The sequence below is a fragment of the Osmerus mordax genome, chromosome 12 (genome assembly GCF_038355195.1).
Source record: "Osmerus mordax isolate fOsmMor3 chromosome 12, fOsmMor3.pri, whole genome shotgun sequence".
Classification (NCBI taxonomy): Eukaryota; Metazoa; Chordata; class Actinopteri; order Osmeriformes; family Osmeridae; genus Osmerus; species Osmerus mordax.
In genome coordinates, this window is record NC_090061.1 from 1,720,564 (window position 1) to 1,738,440 (window position 17,877).

The 17,877-nt window shown below is 43.9% G+C and overlaps 1 protein-coding gene across 1 annotated transcript; it reads left to right on the forward strand.

Annotated features, from left to right (window-relative positions):
- The first annotated feature begins 6,188 nt into the window (after window positions 1–6,188).
- On the forward strand, window positions 6,189–16,906 carry elovl6 (ELOVL fatty acid elongase 6). The gene is made up of 4 exons (XM_067247788.1): window positions 6,189–6,384; window positions 14,830–14,961; window positions 15,338–15,489; window positions 16,441–16,906. Exons 1-4 carry the CDS (start codon window positions 6,302–6,304, stop codon window positions 16,875–16,877), a joined length of 804 nt encoding a protein of 267 aa, XP_067103889.1. The 5' UTR covers window positions 6,189–6,301; the 3' UTR covers window positions 16,878–16,906.
- The last annotated feature ends 971 nt before the right edge of the window (window positions 16,907–17,877 follow it).

Sequence of the window (17,877 nt, forward strand, 5' to 3'; positions counted from 1 at the left end):
AGAAAAGATCACAGAAAAGAATAACGTTCACACGAGTCTGTCATTCATGCCAGCTTCTGCATGACCGTAAAACGTAACTAGTGTAACAATATCTAAACAGAACTTCCTTACCTCATTTCTGACAGGGACGTGCCAATACATTTATATGACAACTTCCTAATTACGCAGTTACAATCAAAGGCCAGATCCATACTTCCATATCTGTGAGGATTATGAGTCATCCAAAACTCTGATCCATTTACACCAACCCAAAAATATTTAACATGTCTTTTCATGTTAACCCAATCAGACCAAAGCTCAGCCCATGATGTGACGAATCATGTTCAGACACCTTTAGTTTACACTGACTGCCGTCTCACTGTCTGCAGTTTACACTGTCTGTGGCGTCCTAGAATGTTTTCTTTTCTGCTGTCAACTGCTGGAAGATCTTTATTGACATTTAACTCTGTTCCTTTCTGAAGGCCTGTCACTGATACACAGGGAAAACAGACTTCCCCAAGCACTGCATCTCACATCAGGGCTAGCATCTTTTAGGGTTTTGCATCGACACATAAAAAAATAAAAAAATAAACTACAGCAACATACGTAATACAATAAATCTTTGTCGAAGATCATGACATCCTTGCTGTGCTCTGACATGCTTCACAGTGCCCCCTCGAGGCTGGTTTGAGAGTTGCAGCTTGTCATTAGACACACGTTTAGTCCTCTTGTGAATTTAAAAATGAATTAGATCCCAGGCAGTTTGTATACCAGACCTATAATGCACATGAGACCCGTGGTCTAGTTCACATCTAGAATCCTGACTCCTTCACACGATCCTGTCTGACTTGCCCTTGGGGATATAAAAGTGAATTACCAACCGTAGTATAAGCAATATAGTGGAAACCATTCCTAGACAAAGAAGCCATATCTCAGCCCAGAGACTAAAGGACACAGGGTAGGAAGCGACTTATTGGATAGAAGCCCACCCAGAAGTGACTTATATGCTCAGCCTATATATGTCACAGATGGTAGAATCTCAGAGGGTTAATATAGGAAATCCACTAAGGTGTATTGATCTGTTGAAATATCCCCTCTATTCCTGATCTCCACAGGATCTGGACGACCACAGGGGAGGTGGTGGAGGAAGCCACCAGGATCTCTTCTCTCTACCTGGAAAGCCGAGCAGGCAACCAATCTGCTGTCTAAATTAGGGCATATAGGATAATATCTCAAAGTAGCATCCAGTGATAAAATGCCGTTGTTGCAATATGTGATGAATGTATTTTCAGGTCAAAGGAAAACGTTTTTCTAAGTTGATAATAATACTTAAAAGCAAAACATTGTCTGAATTGTGTTGAGTCTTATTCCAATAAAAACATGTTTGTTCGGATCAAGTCTGTGATTGATGAAAATCTTACTTAGCAAGATGATTCACATGACGGCTTTAAATCAATCTCTCAAATTTCAGTGTTGACATATTACATTAAATGAGTATGAATTATGTATATTATATATTGTAAATTATGTATGTTACATTAAATGATTAAATAGGACTGTAATCTACAAAGCAAGAACCAGGCAACTCGTTCACATTATGATGACAGTAAATGTGATCTCCTTTGTGTTATATAGAAGACTGACATTCAGAAGCATAAATGTATTCAATTGGGAGAAAAAATGTCCTTATGACATAATCAAACAGATTCGTAACAACGGAGTCAATTGGGAATGAAAGGAACATTATGACATCATCAAACAGGTTTGTAACAATTGAGTCCATTGGAAATGACCTGAACAGCATGACATCATCAAAAAGGGTCGTTCCTGATTGGTCCCACGTGTCAGGTTCTGAATGGCCGGTGTTCCGAGTTCAGACAACCATACCCTGTGACACCAGGCCTTCTGCAGGTTTATTTCCTCCACATGAATGTAAACCCATCAGCTATGGGCCAAGGCCCTGAGCATAGACAAGTCCTCTCAATTGTTTGCTGTGAAATTGCTCATGTTTATGAGACACAGCACATGGGGGGAGGGGGGGGGGGGCGGTGCAGGTGGAGATTACAAGCCTGTAAATGTGCCTCGCACTGGCTTGCATGTCTGTACAACCACCCGACGCTCACCTGCTTTCCTTCAGCCAGTTTTAATCTTTAATAAGGCAGACATGTCCAAATGCGCTCTCAGTCTAATAAACTCTGGAAAGCAATCTGCCGCCCGCTCCCGTTCCAGACACCCATGAACCCTCCCCTCATTACCGGGCACACGGGGAGAGCGGCAGGGAGAGCGACTGGGATCGCAGCCGTAATCCTGGCTGGAAGGCGTCTCACCATCATTAATGAAATGGATGGAACGGTAAAACAAGACACACACACACACATGCACACACACATATATACTCAAACACACACACACAGAGATAGGATGGAATGGGACACTGATGTGACAGCCTGCTGCAGATAAAGGTCTTGGGTTCGCTGCAGGAGATACGGATTCCCTGGAATACACAGCTCCTCATCAAGCTGATGTTTGTGTCAGTCATGTGACTCATGTATATGGTGAAGGGGGGGGGGAGTTCAAGGAATAAAATGTTCCTTTGTTTCTCGTGACAGAAGGTTGAAGTATTCAGAAGCATAACAAACGAGTAGATTGGATCTGAGCTGAGCATTGTGACGTCATCAAGCGGTAGTTCCTGATTCGTTGAACTGTGACGAGGGACGGTCACAATGGTTAACCTTTTGACCTTGTCATAATTGGTTTTAGAGGGAGGAGCAGAGTTTTCAGTCAGAGCTATTTCCTGTATGTATGACCAATGGTATGATGTTGAAGAAGTCACTAATGTAATGTTCTGATCAATGTAGTCACCTAATTAGTCCTCCTCAGGATATTTAGTTGGTGGTTCACTTCTCGCCACATGAGGGCAGCAAAACTAATCAAACCAATTACAACAATGAAGTGGGTCATCACAAGATAAAAAGTCACTGTATATCCCAAATTCAAGTCAGATGTTTACTTTGTAATTTCTGTAACCTCTCTACATGTTACACCTGCAGTTCTCGATGCTACAGTCATACAAAGAATAGCCTGCTTCCAGAGATGGCAAAAGTACACACATCCTTCAAGTACAGATACTCATGTTTAAAAAGACTGGTAAAAGTTGAAGCACTGACTATTCATATTCACAAAAGTAAAGAAGTATGGGCTCTGACATATAACCTGTTTAAGTAAAAAGTAGACATTACGACTACCTGTTTTAGTGTCACACTAGTAACTGGACCTCACATCAAAATAATACATTAACACAAAAATACTTTAGGCTAAGAAGCAAAAGTAAAAAGTTAAGAAAAATAAACAGTTAAGTAGGCCTACTGATACCAGAATAATCTACTCAAGTACAGTAACTTAGTATTTGTACTTCGTTACTTCCCATCTCTGCCTGCCTCATCTGACATGACCTAAATATTTGAAATGTATGTGGTTTATCTAGGGTTAATGAGTCGGAAAATGTATTTTATCCTTCATAAACCGGTACATTATATTTCCACTTCCCAAACCACAACGCTGTGACAGCACCTGGTGTCCTATGATTGAAGCAATGACTAGAAATGATCGTGACCCATCACCTTGTTCACTCACACATCAGAGACAGATTGAAAATGTCACACACATATCGGGTATTATATGTCTTATATGACTCTGACTTGTGTTTACTGAAAGGAAAATTATTTTGCAAAGGAAGATAGCTTATTATAGCTAATATAAAGGTGAATATTTTGCAATCCAATATGTTTGGGTCAGTGCGTCGACACTGGCGAGCTGAAAAGCCGTTTTGTGTTGTTTGATGGTTCAGTTATCGGTAAATCTCGCCAGGTGGCGCTGCACAAGAGCACATCAATTGGACTACGGAAGTGGCTCGCAAAACATCGCTACGGCAACTAGGCAACATAATAACTACAACGCGACGAGTAAACTCGCATCGCCGAGAAAACTCAAAAGCGTTATCTGGACCAATCATGGTGCCTGACGCCAATTTCATTAAACGGAGAACACCAAATGGACGGTAGCCTACCCTCCGTCTCATCTCGTAGTAGCCTAGCCTACTCCCCTGGAGTTGGAAATAGTTTGGAAGAGTCCACAATTACTGCTAGTTTTACACTAATGCCGTTCAGATTTGTATCAGTGAAATGCACACTTTGCTGTAACTCAATTAGCAATCCTATGGTGACAGCAACAATCACCCCACCCCTGCAAGTTGCACTCATGGTGATGTGTGATGTCTGGCCTGTTGTTCAAAGGGTGTAAGGTGAAGGAAGTCTCTACTCTTTAGTATCTCCATCAAAAGGGAATAACTGCATCCATTCCATGAATGCAAATGCATTGCAAATACTCTTATAACAACATTTTCAAATTATAAAACAAGGTAGATATTGTATTAGTGAAGTATAACCTTGCATGGATTATTTTCAACTGAAAATGTTGCTTTGAGCATTGATTTATCTCTGGGAGAGAGAGGGGGAGAGAGAGGGAGGGGGGAGAGATGGGGAGAGGTGGGAGAGAGGGGGAGAGTAGGGGGAGAGAGAGGAGGAGGTAGAGAGGGGGGGAGGGTAGTATAATGAAGCATAATGTGTCCTCACATCATATCAAATTATATTTCTCCCTTGTTCCCTCTTTTGGCCGTGTCTTTCACTGTGCCCACAGTGTGTGTATGTGTGTGTGTGTGTGTGTGTGTGTGTGCCAGCCAGCATGTTTGTCAAAGTGTCTGTCTGTCTGTCTGTATCTTTATGTATGTATGTGTCTCACTGTGACTTTATCTTTTAGTCTGTTGGTCTGGGTGTCTGGCCAACATACTGCAATAGGTATTACAACTACTTAGATATGAGCCAATGTCTGTCCTCATCCACAATCAAAAGAACAAGTTTTGTAATAATCAAACATGGTGTCATCATAACAGGTATCAAACCACATGCATTGGCATTCGCATGACATTTCTTCTGTCATTCAAGGACAAGATTACAAACCCACCAGGTGGCTGGGAAATAGGGATGCATAGGGTAAAGGATTACACATCAGTCAAAGGTTAAATGGTTCTGTAATTGATTTTATTATGCTAGTTTTTTGATTGGCAGGTCCGCCGATGTTATTAGCAGGCCATAAACCAATCAGACGTGTCCACAACGTGTCATTAATGACTATGGGGTGTTAGCTGAAGGGCGGAGCTGAAAAGTTTCAGGCCAAATCTAGTGAGAGCACTTTTTACTCCAGTATCTAGGTGAAAGGTCGATATGGTTATGACAGAGCTCACACATCAAGGTAAAACTACCTGAGCAAGTTCTGATGAGGCAACGTCCTATCACTTTAACACAAAACTAACTTCTGAACAATACTGGGAAACACATTATTTACAACTAGGTGTCGTGTAGGCTACTTCGACAGGTCGAAAACAACAGCCTTCTGATCCAGAATATCAGCTGTCCTGAAAACGGACCAAAGGTTCACATGCCTAAAGCCTACAAAAGACAAGTACTAAAGCCTCCATGTATCGACATCAAAGTAAATGTTCACACTGGTTAGCAGGGGGTGCATTTCAGGGCCGGGCTGTATTGTGTCTAGCCAAGAAATGCACCCCCTGCTAACTCTGACTAGGAAAGGGCCACATGCATGAAACTTACTTTGGTTACTCATACTAGTCCCCTCAATGTAGAGTAAAAATCATTTGATTCTGGGATATACAGAACTGAAATTACATGGGGGGTGCATTTCAGGGCTGGGCTGTATTGTGTCTTGCCAAGAAATGCACCCCCTGCTAACTCTGACTAGGAAAGTGCCACATGTATGAAACTTACTCTGGTTACTCATACTAGTCCCCTCAATGTAGAGTAAAAATAATTTGATGCAGGGATATACAGAACAGAAATTACACGGGGGTGCATTTCAGGGCAGGGCTGTATTGTGTCTTGCCAAGAAATGAAGCGACAGCAAATAATCTTCGCACTCGATCAAATTCCAGGTCCCTGCTTTTTCTAAATCTGTGTGTTTGGTCGCCCAGTATTTAAACATCCCCGCTTGCAACACAAACCAGAAATGACTGGATCTGAAAGCTTTAGGACCCTGAAACCACCTCCTAAACGGAGAGGGCGTGTGTATAGCAACCGGCTCGAGTTGGAAGCCATATAGCCGGGCGTTCGCGTATAATTGCGAGCTACTGACAGCTACAAGAGCAATGCGAGACAAGGGGTGTAGCTGAGACAAAGCGGAACCCAGTTTTAAAAAATCACCTCATTAGAATATTATTTTGTATTAGTTTACAGGAAAGCACGCAGCTAACATGTCGGTGCTGGCTTTGCAAGAGTATGAATTTGAGAGACAGTTCAACGAGGACGAAGCCATCCGATGGATGCAAGAAAACTGGTACGTCCAATAAAGATATGAATGATCCTACTGTTAATGTAAGTTCCGGATATATGTAGTTCGAACAATACATTTGCTTCATGTTCCCGGAAATAAAAGTCAGGTAAGAGCATCTGAATTAAAAATAGAAATCAATGAGGCTTCATCAAAGCTGCATGAATTCAGCCCGGATCCTAATACAATCCCTTCTCACATGCAAGATAACCTACTGTTCTCTTGTCATCCGCAAATACGAGGCTGTGCTCATCCGAATAAAACTACCCATGCAGTAGTTACAATGAAGCAAGGAAGTGTCCCTTGGTTAGCCGATTGAGCAATGCATTTTATTGTTAGCCTACATCTTGTTCTTTTAATCCATTCGGTTTAACATGATTGGGAGGTTCTCAGTTAATCAGGAAAATATGCCCTACAGGTTTCAAAGATGTGAGTTTATCTATAGGCTTGTCAACAGTTATATGTCTCCGTGATGACGAGAGAATTTCTTGCGTTCATCTATTCCCACAGGGCCGTATGGTTACTGTTATGAATGAAGCGGAACATTGGCAGGCACTGACAACCATTGGTGTGCATCTTGTCAATCGTCTGTTGTGTTCCAAGAAGTCATTAAGGCCACACAAAACCTGCCGTAAATAGTCACAGACGTCTTCAGAGATAAACCACGATGACAAAATGAAAAACTTACCAAGTCGGTCGCTATCTGTCAATGTCCTTATTATCATCAGCCGTAGCTTAGAGAGGTTGTCACTTTATAGAGTTTCCAGAAACTGCTTAAAACGGTGACTTCGTTACTTAAACTAAGTTTGTCATCACGACAAGCATAGGCCTAAGACACTGACCATCGACTCTTTTATTTATTCTACTGATGATAAACAACGTCTGTCAGTGATGGCCTACAACGGTGGTTTTGTAAAACCCATCTCTTTGTCAAAAGATTGAGAAGATGAAACTGCTTCTTGGACTAATTTCTTTTGGACAGTATAATCACTGTCCACCATATATCTACATTAAATAATGGGGTTCTCAATTGTCCTGTAGGAAAGAACTTGAACTTAAAGTAGGCTAATTATCCATGTATAGCCTATAGCAGGCGATTTTATGCAAAGCCACAAACAGGAATATTGAGAGCAACGTCTTTATCTGCGGTCAAATGCTCGACCACTGAGCGATACCTATCTCTAATAGAATGTTGTTTCATGTTAACCAACCATACTTTTTATCTTTTGACGCGCTGGACCGCGTGGAAGCTTTTTGCGGGAGCTGTCCATATCTTGGTACTGACCACTGACCAATCAAATTTATCTTGTGATGTCTGCTGACATAGCTTTAGCCAATCACAGTGCAGTTGACCTGTGCCGTGGACTCGCCTTGGCAGCGTGGAATGTTAGACGCAACTCACGCCTTTAAAGGGAGGAATTACCACCACAAGTTCATTTTTCCTTGTTTTGAACTTATCATTTAGGCAATTTAAAGATTTACTCTAAAGTAATTGATCACTGAGTGCATTTGAATCAAGATAGACGAGTAAGGCATGTTTTAAATACCAAGTATCAAGAAGAAATAATTGTACACATATTTGTATGTATTTTTGAACCGTGGACCAAAGTCAGCATACTTTCTTCAATTTATACATCTTTGACATAGTTTTTACCACACAAGACAACGTGTTTGTCCACAAATTTTTGTGAGTCAAACTGTGTCATGTATTGTGGAATTCAGTTCAGTGAGCGATTGCCTCTGTAGCTGTCAGTTGCCCTCAAATAGAGACAGAAAAGTGCATCTGAGTTGAACAAAGGACAAACCTGAAGACACTGAAGTCAGGTGATAAACTGTACTGGGTTGAGAAGTAACGATTGAAACAACATCATGGCAACCACCTATTTTCTAACAGGCTTTTAATGCAGAGATCTTTAGAAGTGTTAGTACCATAGTTGAAATAATTTAGATGTTTTGTCCTTTTTCTAAATAAACCAACTGTGATATGGTTTACCGACTTCAGTCAGTGTTTCTTTGGTAAATCGGTTCTAGCCTGTCGAGACTCGAGAATGAATATTGTGTAGATTACAAAAAGCATAATGAAGGAGATGCTTGATGAGGGAATATGCGATGCTCACAGCAACGTCATCGTAACCTACATCCTCGTCCCAAGGAGCCAACTCCCTGTCTTGTCCCCAGACCCTAAGGAAGGTGACACTAGAGACATCGGGAACGTTTTTTTAAGTGTGTGTGTGTGTGTATACACACACCCGAGGGCATGCAAATCTTAATATACAACTAGGGCATGTTATTGTGTACCCATTACAGTTTATGCTACTGGCTAGCTGCCTTTGCGTTGAAGTAAGATTGGGTCTCGGTGTCCCAGACAACTTTCTGGCCTCCCGCCACAAAGATACAAATACTTAACCTGCTGAGTCATGCTCTGTTTCCAGTGGCATCACCATGGCACAGGGTCAAGGTGGTTGCTTTGATTCTGTTACACCTCAACAAGATCCGCCCACTGATACACGAGACTTGTGGGTCACTGTCTTTCGTTCTGCAAAAGATCCCAGACAACTCATGCAGTTCCACGGCTGGGGTTTTCTTGTGACAGTGGATACTACGTTGAAACGCATATTACATTTACATTTAGTCATTTAGCAGACGCTCTTATCCAGAGCGGCTTACAGTAAGTACAGGGACATTCCCCCGAGGCAAGTAGGGCCCAAGGACACAACGTAATATTGCACGGCTGGGAATCGAACCGTCAATCTTCTGATTAATAGCGATTCCCTAACTGCTCAGCCATCTGACTCCATATTATTGTTGTTATTACTATCGATCCCTGTCCTCATCCGGAGAGTAGACGGCTCACACAGTAAGATGACTCTTGTCTTCTCCAGTGTCCCATTACAGCTCCAGTCCTCCTCCTCTGTTCCACGGCTTTGTTTCCCTGCCAGCTACAGCCTGCTGTCTGTCTTACCAGGGATGTGGGTCACAGGCATCCTGTGTTTGCATTTAATAACAATGTTGATACACTGTTAGACCTCTCTGGCCTTTTCAACCACGTGTTTCCATACAGCTGTTCCCTCTGTTGTAAAACATCAACACTCTTGTTGTAGCTATCCGAAAATGGTTCGAATCTTCCCCGTAACTCTGACGGTTCCACTGGGCCAAGTCGGCCCTCGTGATGTACACTTTTTGCAGTGATGGATCTCCATGCTGCCTTTTGGAGATGTACAGGAAGTGGTGATTGTGATAGTAGTGATCCAGACTGCTTCCACCTGGAGCGACACTCATTCTGGCTGTCGAGTTGCTCTGCTTCTCTGGCACGATTAACGTAATAAACATTAATATTATTTAGCAGACGCTTTCATCCGAAGAGACGTACATAAGGGGATTTGAACCTGCAACCCCTTGAACTGCAGTTAAATGCTCCAGCACTGGGATGTAGCTTGGAGTCAAGGTATTACAGGAGCAAACTCTCTTTTAAAATGCCAATGTGTTAGATCTTATCTTGACTGGCACAGCACAGCCAGGGATGTTAAACATGCATAGGAAAAAGAACATTGGGTGCAATAGTGTCAAGATATTATTTCACCTTTTATGTCACTTAAGGACTGGGAACTTATTAGAACGTACCTTCATGACATACACTGCAATTTATAGCCTCTCTCTGCGTCTCTAAATGTATATCTCAAGAGGCTCTTAGCCTACATCAATCAGTTGTATGCAAAATTGTGTTCTATGGTCCATCTATAGTACGTTTTAAATTGAATGATGAAAATGTATATGTTAGCTACTAATATATCTTTTTATTAACCAATGTATACTAATGTAAACTACTGTATTGGACTCAAGGCTGGTCCTTCCGGAGGCTGTGTCTTATTGATATCTTACATTTACATTTAGTAATTTAGCAGACGCTCTTATCCAGAGTGACTTACAGTAAGTACAGGGACATTCCCCCGAGGCAAGTAGGGTGAAGTGCCTTGCCCAAGGACAAAACGTCATTTTTCACGGCCGGGAATCGAACTGGCAACCTTCAGATTACCAGCCCGATTCCCTAACCGCTCAGCCACCTGACTCCCTTCTTATCTTATTTATATCTCCCCCTCGTCTAGTAGTTTCCTCCCCAGTCTAAAGTTTGGTCGGTGTAGCAGGTTACTCTGAGAGTAACTGGACCCTGCTGCTTGTGTGTAACTGTGTAGTCTCCTGGCCGCACCGAAGCACCAGGGGACAAAACCGCTCACCCTAAACCCAGGGCAGTTCCAGACACACACGGACACACACACACAGACACAAGCACACACACACAGACACAAGCACACACACAAACACATACACAGACACAAGCACACAAGGACACACACACAGACACAAGCACACACACAAACACACACACAGACACAAGCACACACGGACACAAGCACACACATGGATACAAGTACACACACACACACAAGCACACATACATAGATGCAAGCACACTAATGCACACACACACATAGCCTCATCCTCACACTACAAAGTCAAGGTTACGTAATGGTTGAAGTCTCCTGCTCCAACTAATACAGATCCAAGTTACACAGCAGGTTAGCCAGCAGCTTTATCCAGCACAAACAGTGGGGGAGGGGCAGGGCAGGGCAGGGGGATCAGCCTCTAATGCTGCCACTAAGTGGTTCCCTCACCCACTGGAAGGTCCTCAGCACCTCCTCCTCACAGAGAGGACTGCAGGAGTGTCCCCCTTCATGAGGAGCTTCAGTAAAGGAAGGTTGTCTCCTCGTCTGTGATGAACGACCAGGCTGAGGGTTACGGCTCGGGAGGGACATGGTAGGGTTAGGGTTGAGGTAGAGATATGGTTAGGGTTCGGACTGTGGTAAGATAGTGTTAGGACTATTGTATCTCATCTGTAAGGTTTAAGGTAAGGAAGGGTAGTGTTAATAGGGTTAACCTTAACTTTAGCAGTATTCTTTTCACGCAGGTAAAGAGTAGGTTGTTTTACAGTAACAGGCTCATAGTCCCCAGTCTCCCTGCCTTGATTATAAATCATGTCCTTTTAAACGTGGACCCAGCTCACAGTGTTTGGCAGGATGGCCTGATGCACGATGCAGACACATTACAGAGAGGGGAAACCCAGACACGGGCTCGCTCGCCCAATCACCAAGCATTAGATCAGCTCTGGTGTTTGCTTAGCTTCATCCCTGTAGCTTTAGCCCTGACTCTTCGTCCCCTGCCCAGAGTCTCACCCCAGATAAGCACTAGCATGAGAGCTGACAGGAAGGCTATTGGTGCCCGCAAACCGGCAAAGTAGAACCTCTCTTAGTACTTGAGTTGTCTGGTTCCTTTTGTGTGTACTGTCCACAGCAGGAATCACCTTTTCTGGCTTTTTAAATTGGAATTTTCAGTTGGGTTGTGCAAAATGTGCAGATTTGTTTTTGGAGCAAATCACAACTGGGGGACTTAGAAGGCGGGGAGGAGGAAGTATTTGCTGAATCTGTCAACTGCATTACAAACAGCAGCTTTAACCTACAGTATTGATGCTGTATCAGCTCTGTTACACAGAAATGTCTCTCTTGCGCTGCCCCTTTCAGTCCTGCCAGTCATGAAACAGGATGATGTCACAGTGCCCAGCTTCAGTCTTTCCTGTTTGTTTTCCAAATTAAACTTGGGAGACCGCTTGACTGCAAAGAAAGTAATCATCTAAATATATCCTGTCTCAAATAGCTTTTCGTTTCCTTACTGTCTAATGGGAGTAAAAAAACAAAAACATTTGCGAACAAAAGAAACAACTGTCAACAAATCCAGACTAACACATTTAGGTTGATGCTAATGAGATGCACAATCCCGATGGCTGGTAGACTCAGTTCTCCTGAATGGATATTTTAACTTGAGGAGAGGATTGTCACTGTGATGTCAGTGATCCAAGACGATTCATCTTATGCATTTTTCACACCAAGAACCATGGTTTTACTAAGGTATTTTTAAAGTGTCTATGCCCTTGATTTGACCCATTTATACTGAATCTACTACACAAACGAGGCCATACTTGATCTATGGCCAGGGACAATGTCTACTGAAAGTCACCATGGATGTTTGGACAGAAGGAGCCACAGAGTCTTTCTACAAACCTGTGAAAACTTATGGTTGTTAGTCTAGTGGAAGTCCTGTTGGTGTACAGTTATACAGCATCTACCATGCTGAACGTGGTAAAGCTTGAGGAACAGAAACAGCCGCTACTCCAGCTGAACTTCCGACTCTTAATCCTCTCGCCACAGTGAAGATACTGGAAAGAGCGGAGAGATGATGTGAATTGACACTGACGTGTCAAATGCATTCCTGCTACTGGAAGCCGAGAGTAGCCCACAGCTGGCTCTGCAAAGGCAGCCCTCCGCTGGGTCTGTCAGCGTTGACCGTGCCCCAGGTTTGCTTTGACCGTAGAGAGGCGTTTGGTCCTCTTTGGTCGGCCACTCATCATGAATTATGGCAGATAATCTACGGTGCTCCTCTGTGTCCGTAACCCAACAGGGAGTAGCAAACTATCATTATTTTATGTTCGAGTAGGATTAATAATCATGTATTCTGACCCTTAGTTGATTTCTGACTATTTGTATCCACTGTTGTTGGGCGAAACAATGTGAAATCATTATTGTGGCCACTGATCGACATGACCTTTGACCTTCTTAGCTCTGAAGATAGGGTGTGAGGAATTCTGGGATTGCTGCTCATCAGGAATCCGCTTGTCTTTGCCTGGCTGGGTAGCCTACAGCGCTGCATGTCTCCATTCTTCTCCTCTGCTTGTTTAGCATGGCAAACAACAATGTCATTGTGCCCTCCCAACCCGGTTGTCGTTGTGTGAAAGCAGCTTATTTTGACTTTGACTGTACTGCTTTGTCCTTTGTGCTACGGAGGTGGCTTAAATCAGTTCACAAGCCGGCAGCAAGCACAGATGGATGGCATGTTCTGTCACTAGGGCACAAAGAACGTCCTTTGTCAACGACCGAAGATGCCCTCTCAGGACATTTGAACAGCATTAATGGTATGGAAGTAGAAAAGTGTCATGCCACCAAAGAAATTATTCCAGCAAAGTAGAACACTTATTGATGGTTTTCCATTGATTTCTAAAAACTGTAGGAGTCCAATTAAGACCCCTAACACCTTAACACAGAGAAACAGAACAGCTCCATCATTCTGCATAAGCTGTGAGGAGATATTAATGTTGTTATGGGGGCAAAATCCTTTTCTCTAGTCATTTATGGTACTATCATACTATCGATGGCACTATAACATGGTTCAAAAGTAGCTCCTTGAACACTGTGACAAAATAAAGACGATGATTCACCTGAAAACTATTTTTTTGCTGTTTGTCCTTTCCACACAAAAAAGTACACTCTACTTGAGGCACCTAGTCAGCGAAATAAAGCAAGAAATAGTGCTGTTTCACCATATGGAGCTGAGGGTGCAGAACTGATGTGAAACTGATGTATTTATGTTTTCCAGACTCCAGGGAATCTAGCTAACATATGGGTCTGGTTTTCTCACGGTTTCTAGTGAATAAAATGTCAGAAAATGCTCGAACATGTGAAATATTTCAGAGAGGGGTAGTTTACTGCAAATGATCCATTATACTAGCCTGGAAACCAGACCAATCTGCAAGGTCATGGTTTATTTGCTCTGGACTCCCTCCCATTCAAACTGATTTCCCACCGACATGAAAAGTGCCGGGCCAACCACAACCGTTTATCTGGGGTAAAGGGGTGGGTTAAATTAACATGCATATACAGAGTCATTTAGTCAATTTCTTTTTTCATTTCTTATTTTAATTATATTTTTGACCTGATGCAGAACTGATAATATCAGCATCTGAATGAATGTTGTAATCTGGAAATCCTAGAATTCACCACTTACTCTCCATTGTTATAATTGCTTCTTTGGGAATGTGATTGATGAAACATGTTCACCCTCCCCACTTTCAGCCCCCCTCCTCCTACCCAGAATCCAGTTCATCCAGTCAGACCACTTCCTGTTTATGCTGAGCTGCAAATATTTTGTAGATGATGAAAGGCCAGGTGGGGTTCCAGATTGCGTCCTGAACTCCACGTGGGGTTGCATGGCCGTCGCCTCTGATAATTTAATGTAATTATGATGACACGTGAGCACGCAGAAAGTTTTGATACCAGAAGGAAAGAGGATAAATCCGAGGTTTTAACTGGGAGGATCAAGTTGCTGCAAACTGAAGTTCCACTGTGCTCCGAGGTCTAACATTATATCAACCATCTATCAATAATGTCAGCAATATTTCCTCATTTCAGTTTTTGTTTAAATCCCCTCAGATGACAAGGTAATGGCTGATCCACCGATTGTGATAAACAGAAGCACATAGGAAATCCAATTCCCCCCCCCCCCCCCCCCCCCACACACACACAGCCCTCGTCAGTGACGTGAACCCCTCGGTCTGTTCTGTGTTCACAGGAAGAAGTCCTTCCTGTTCTCGGCGCTCTACGCCGCCTGCATACTCGGTGGACGTCATGTCATGAAGCAGAGAGAGAAGTTTGAGCTGAGGAAGCCACTGGTGCTCTGGTCTCTCACCCTCGCTGTCTTCAGGTAAACACCTCGCACAGACACAAACACCATCACATCCAGTCAGTATTTATTTTGCACTTGTTTGTATTGTGCACAACTTTTTTTTTAAAGGTTGTTTTTACCTCGATTTGCTCAGTCTAGTTGCGCTTGTTTTCAGATTCCTTGTATGTGTGCGCATACTTGGCCAGTTAAGCTGATTCTGATCTGACCTCAAACCCCTCAAATCAAGATATCCTTGTCCTGCCTGCATCAAAGCGGGAGCGTTGGGAATCTGTTTTGAACCGGTGAAGATTAAGAGTTGATCCACAGCAGTCCGTGCTGCTGATGGAAACATGTCCAGCCCCCCGGCCCTGTGTGCAGGTGTTCTGACTGTGTTTCTGCCTCTGTCTTGCTGCAGTATATTTGGCGCCGTACGAACTGGGAGCTACATGACGTACATCCTGATGACCAAAGGGCTCAAGCAGTCTGTGTGCGACCAGAGTTTCTACAACGGGCCGGTCAGCAAGTTCTGGGCGTATGCTTTTGTTCTCAGTAAAGCACCAGAACTGGGTAAGAAGATCAGACACACCGGATGTTATTTTTGTTTGTTTGTTTGCCTTTATCAAACTGGGGGGTATGGGGGTGGTGGTGTCGTTTTCAAGAGAGGTTACCTGTAACCATAGCAACATCTAAGCGTATCAGGAACATCGTGTTAGCTACACCTATTAAATAATTACGCAGCGTACGTGATGAGCCTGTAACGTATGCGAAAATACAGACAGTTAAAACCTCAATACCGATCAGCAATCTCATTACCCAAAGTCTGAGATAATCCCCTTAAAATGCCTTTGGAGACGTGAGATGTCACATAAAAAATGTCACACTCTGTTACACACTCAGATTCCGACAGACACGTTACCCCGTCTTCTCTGGCCTGTGACGTCTGCACTCGTCTGCTCTCGTCCCCGGCCGGGCCCCTGCTTACTGGCCCTCGCCTCTTTCCCAATGTCTGTTTTTTTGTGTGTGTGTGTCTGAGAATCCATTTTCTGCACTTGTGGTCCTTTTGTGGCCCTATTGTGTTTGCCCAGCTCTGCGGTTACTGGGTCTCCACACCCTGTCAGGTCAGAGTACGAGCCCAGAGCAGGAGTGCCCTGTCTGGGGGAGTGGGGAGGGGAGGTGGGGAGGGGAGGTGGGGGCTCTGGCTGGGTGACTTCCAGAGGCTGCTGGTCCGTGACTGACTCTCTGACACCTGCAAATCAAACATGGCCCCAGTTAGCCCCCGCGCTGCTCACGGTCGCCGTGGGTGACGGACACAGGTTTAGGAGCAGTGTACACACTCACTCATACACACTCACCCTCACTCATACACACTCACACACTTAAACACATGAACACAGGCCCCACACTTACCATAATTTATCGTTATCCAAGCAGTCTCTTGCAATGGAATATTTGTCTGTGTATGTCTCTCATTATAACCTCTCCCTCCCCTCCCCTCCCCTCCCTCCTTCCCCCCTCCAGGAGACACCATGTTCATCGTGCTGAGGAAGCAGAAGCTTATCTTCCTCCACTGGTACCACCACATCACGGTGCTGTTGTACTCCTGGTACTCCTACAAGGACATGGTGGCCGGGGGTGGCTGGTTCATGACCATGAACTACCTGGTCCACGCCGTCATGTACTCCTACTACGCCCTGCGAGCCGCTGGATTCAAGGTCTCGCGCAAGTTTGCCATGTTCATAACCATCACCCAGATCACGCAGATGCTGGTGGGCTGCGTGGTCAACTATCTGGTGTACGCCTGGATGCAGCAAGGCCAGGAGTGTCCGTCGCACGTGCAGAACATCGTGTGGTCCTCGCTCATGTACCTCAGTTACTTCATACTCTTCGTCCAGTTCTTCATCGAGGCCTATTTCAGCAAGACCAAAGCAGCCGCTGCCGCCAGAAAGACCCAGTAAACACTGTGGGGAGGAAGACGAGGGTCTTGGAAGGGGAGGAGGGGGGGGTGAAGACCGATGACGGGAGGGAGGGAGGGAGGCAAGGGGGGGGGGGAGCGGAGTGTCGTTTGATGGACGAGCAAAGAGGAGGAGGGGGGAGGTAGCAGGGGGTCGTTCGAGGGAGAGAGGGGGTGGCGGTGAAGCAGTTGTTTCAGGAAGGAGGCTGCGGTGCTTTGAGCGCGAGAATTCTGCTAACGCAACAACGCACGTGTCTTCTGTCACATCACTACCGAGGAGCACAGAGGCGGTACCATGGCAACAGGCAGTCAATGAGCCCCTTGCCTGTACGTTTCCAAGCCCCCCCTCCTCCACTTTATTTGCCATATTTATGAATATGAACGAGCGAAGGGACGTTTGAATGACCAGACACAGGAACTACAGCTATTCGTTTACTTGATACGTAGAGAATTAATCGGTACTTATGAAGGTGGATTCAATGTTGGACTGACACCATGTAAGTGTTTCGTCAGTGTCTTTACTCATTGCTGTTTGTCGTCTGGTTTTGAAATGTTCTATTATTTTATGACAGTGGCGTGTGAGAGTGAAAGGTATGGCTTTTGTTCGATTGCTGCTGTGTGTTGGTGGGTGATTATATACGGTTGGGAATGAATGACTGTATTTCTGTAGGCCTATCCTGCACTGTAAACACAATATTTTCGGTGACTCTTTACTTGAAATGAGGGTCTTCACATGGGGGTGTTCATGACACCTTTATGAAACTATTCATTACACCTTCATGTGTGTTGATGTATCATTTAAAACAACTTTCATAACGTTACCGTCATGTTGTTTAAAGCAGATTTTCCAAATAAAAGTTTGTGCAAAAATCCTCAAAAGTCATGGCTTCGAAAAAGTATCAATATATGCAGAATGAATTCGCCATGGAGATTATATTATACGCTCATTACATTATACGCTCAGACACAAAGGTGTAAAATGGTTAAATTAAGGTGTTATAAAT

What these genes read in the sequence shown, in the direction of transcription:
- elovl6 (XM_067247788.1), top strand. Translation starts at nt 6,302, where the DNA reads ATGTCGGTGCTGGCTTTGCAAGAGTATGAATTTGAGAGACAGTTCAAC. An exon ending in CTCACCCTCGCTGTCTTCAG is followed by an intron (nt 14,962 to 15,337) that starts GTAAACACCTCG and finishes GTCTTGCTGCAG; the next exon opens with TATATTTGGCGCCGTACGAA. An exon ending in CAGTAAAGCACCAGAACTGG is followed by an intron (nt 15,490 to 16,440) that starts GTAAGAAGATCA and finishes TCCCCCCTCCAG; the next exon opens with GAGACACCATGTTCATCGTG.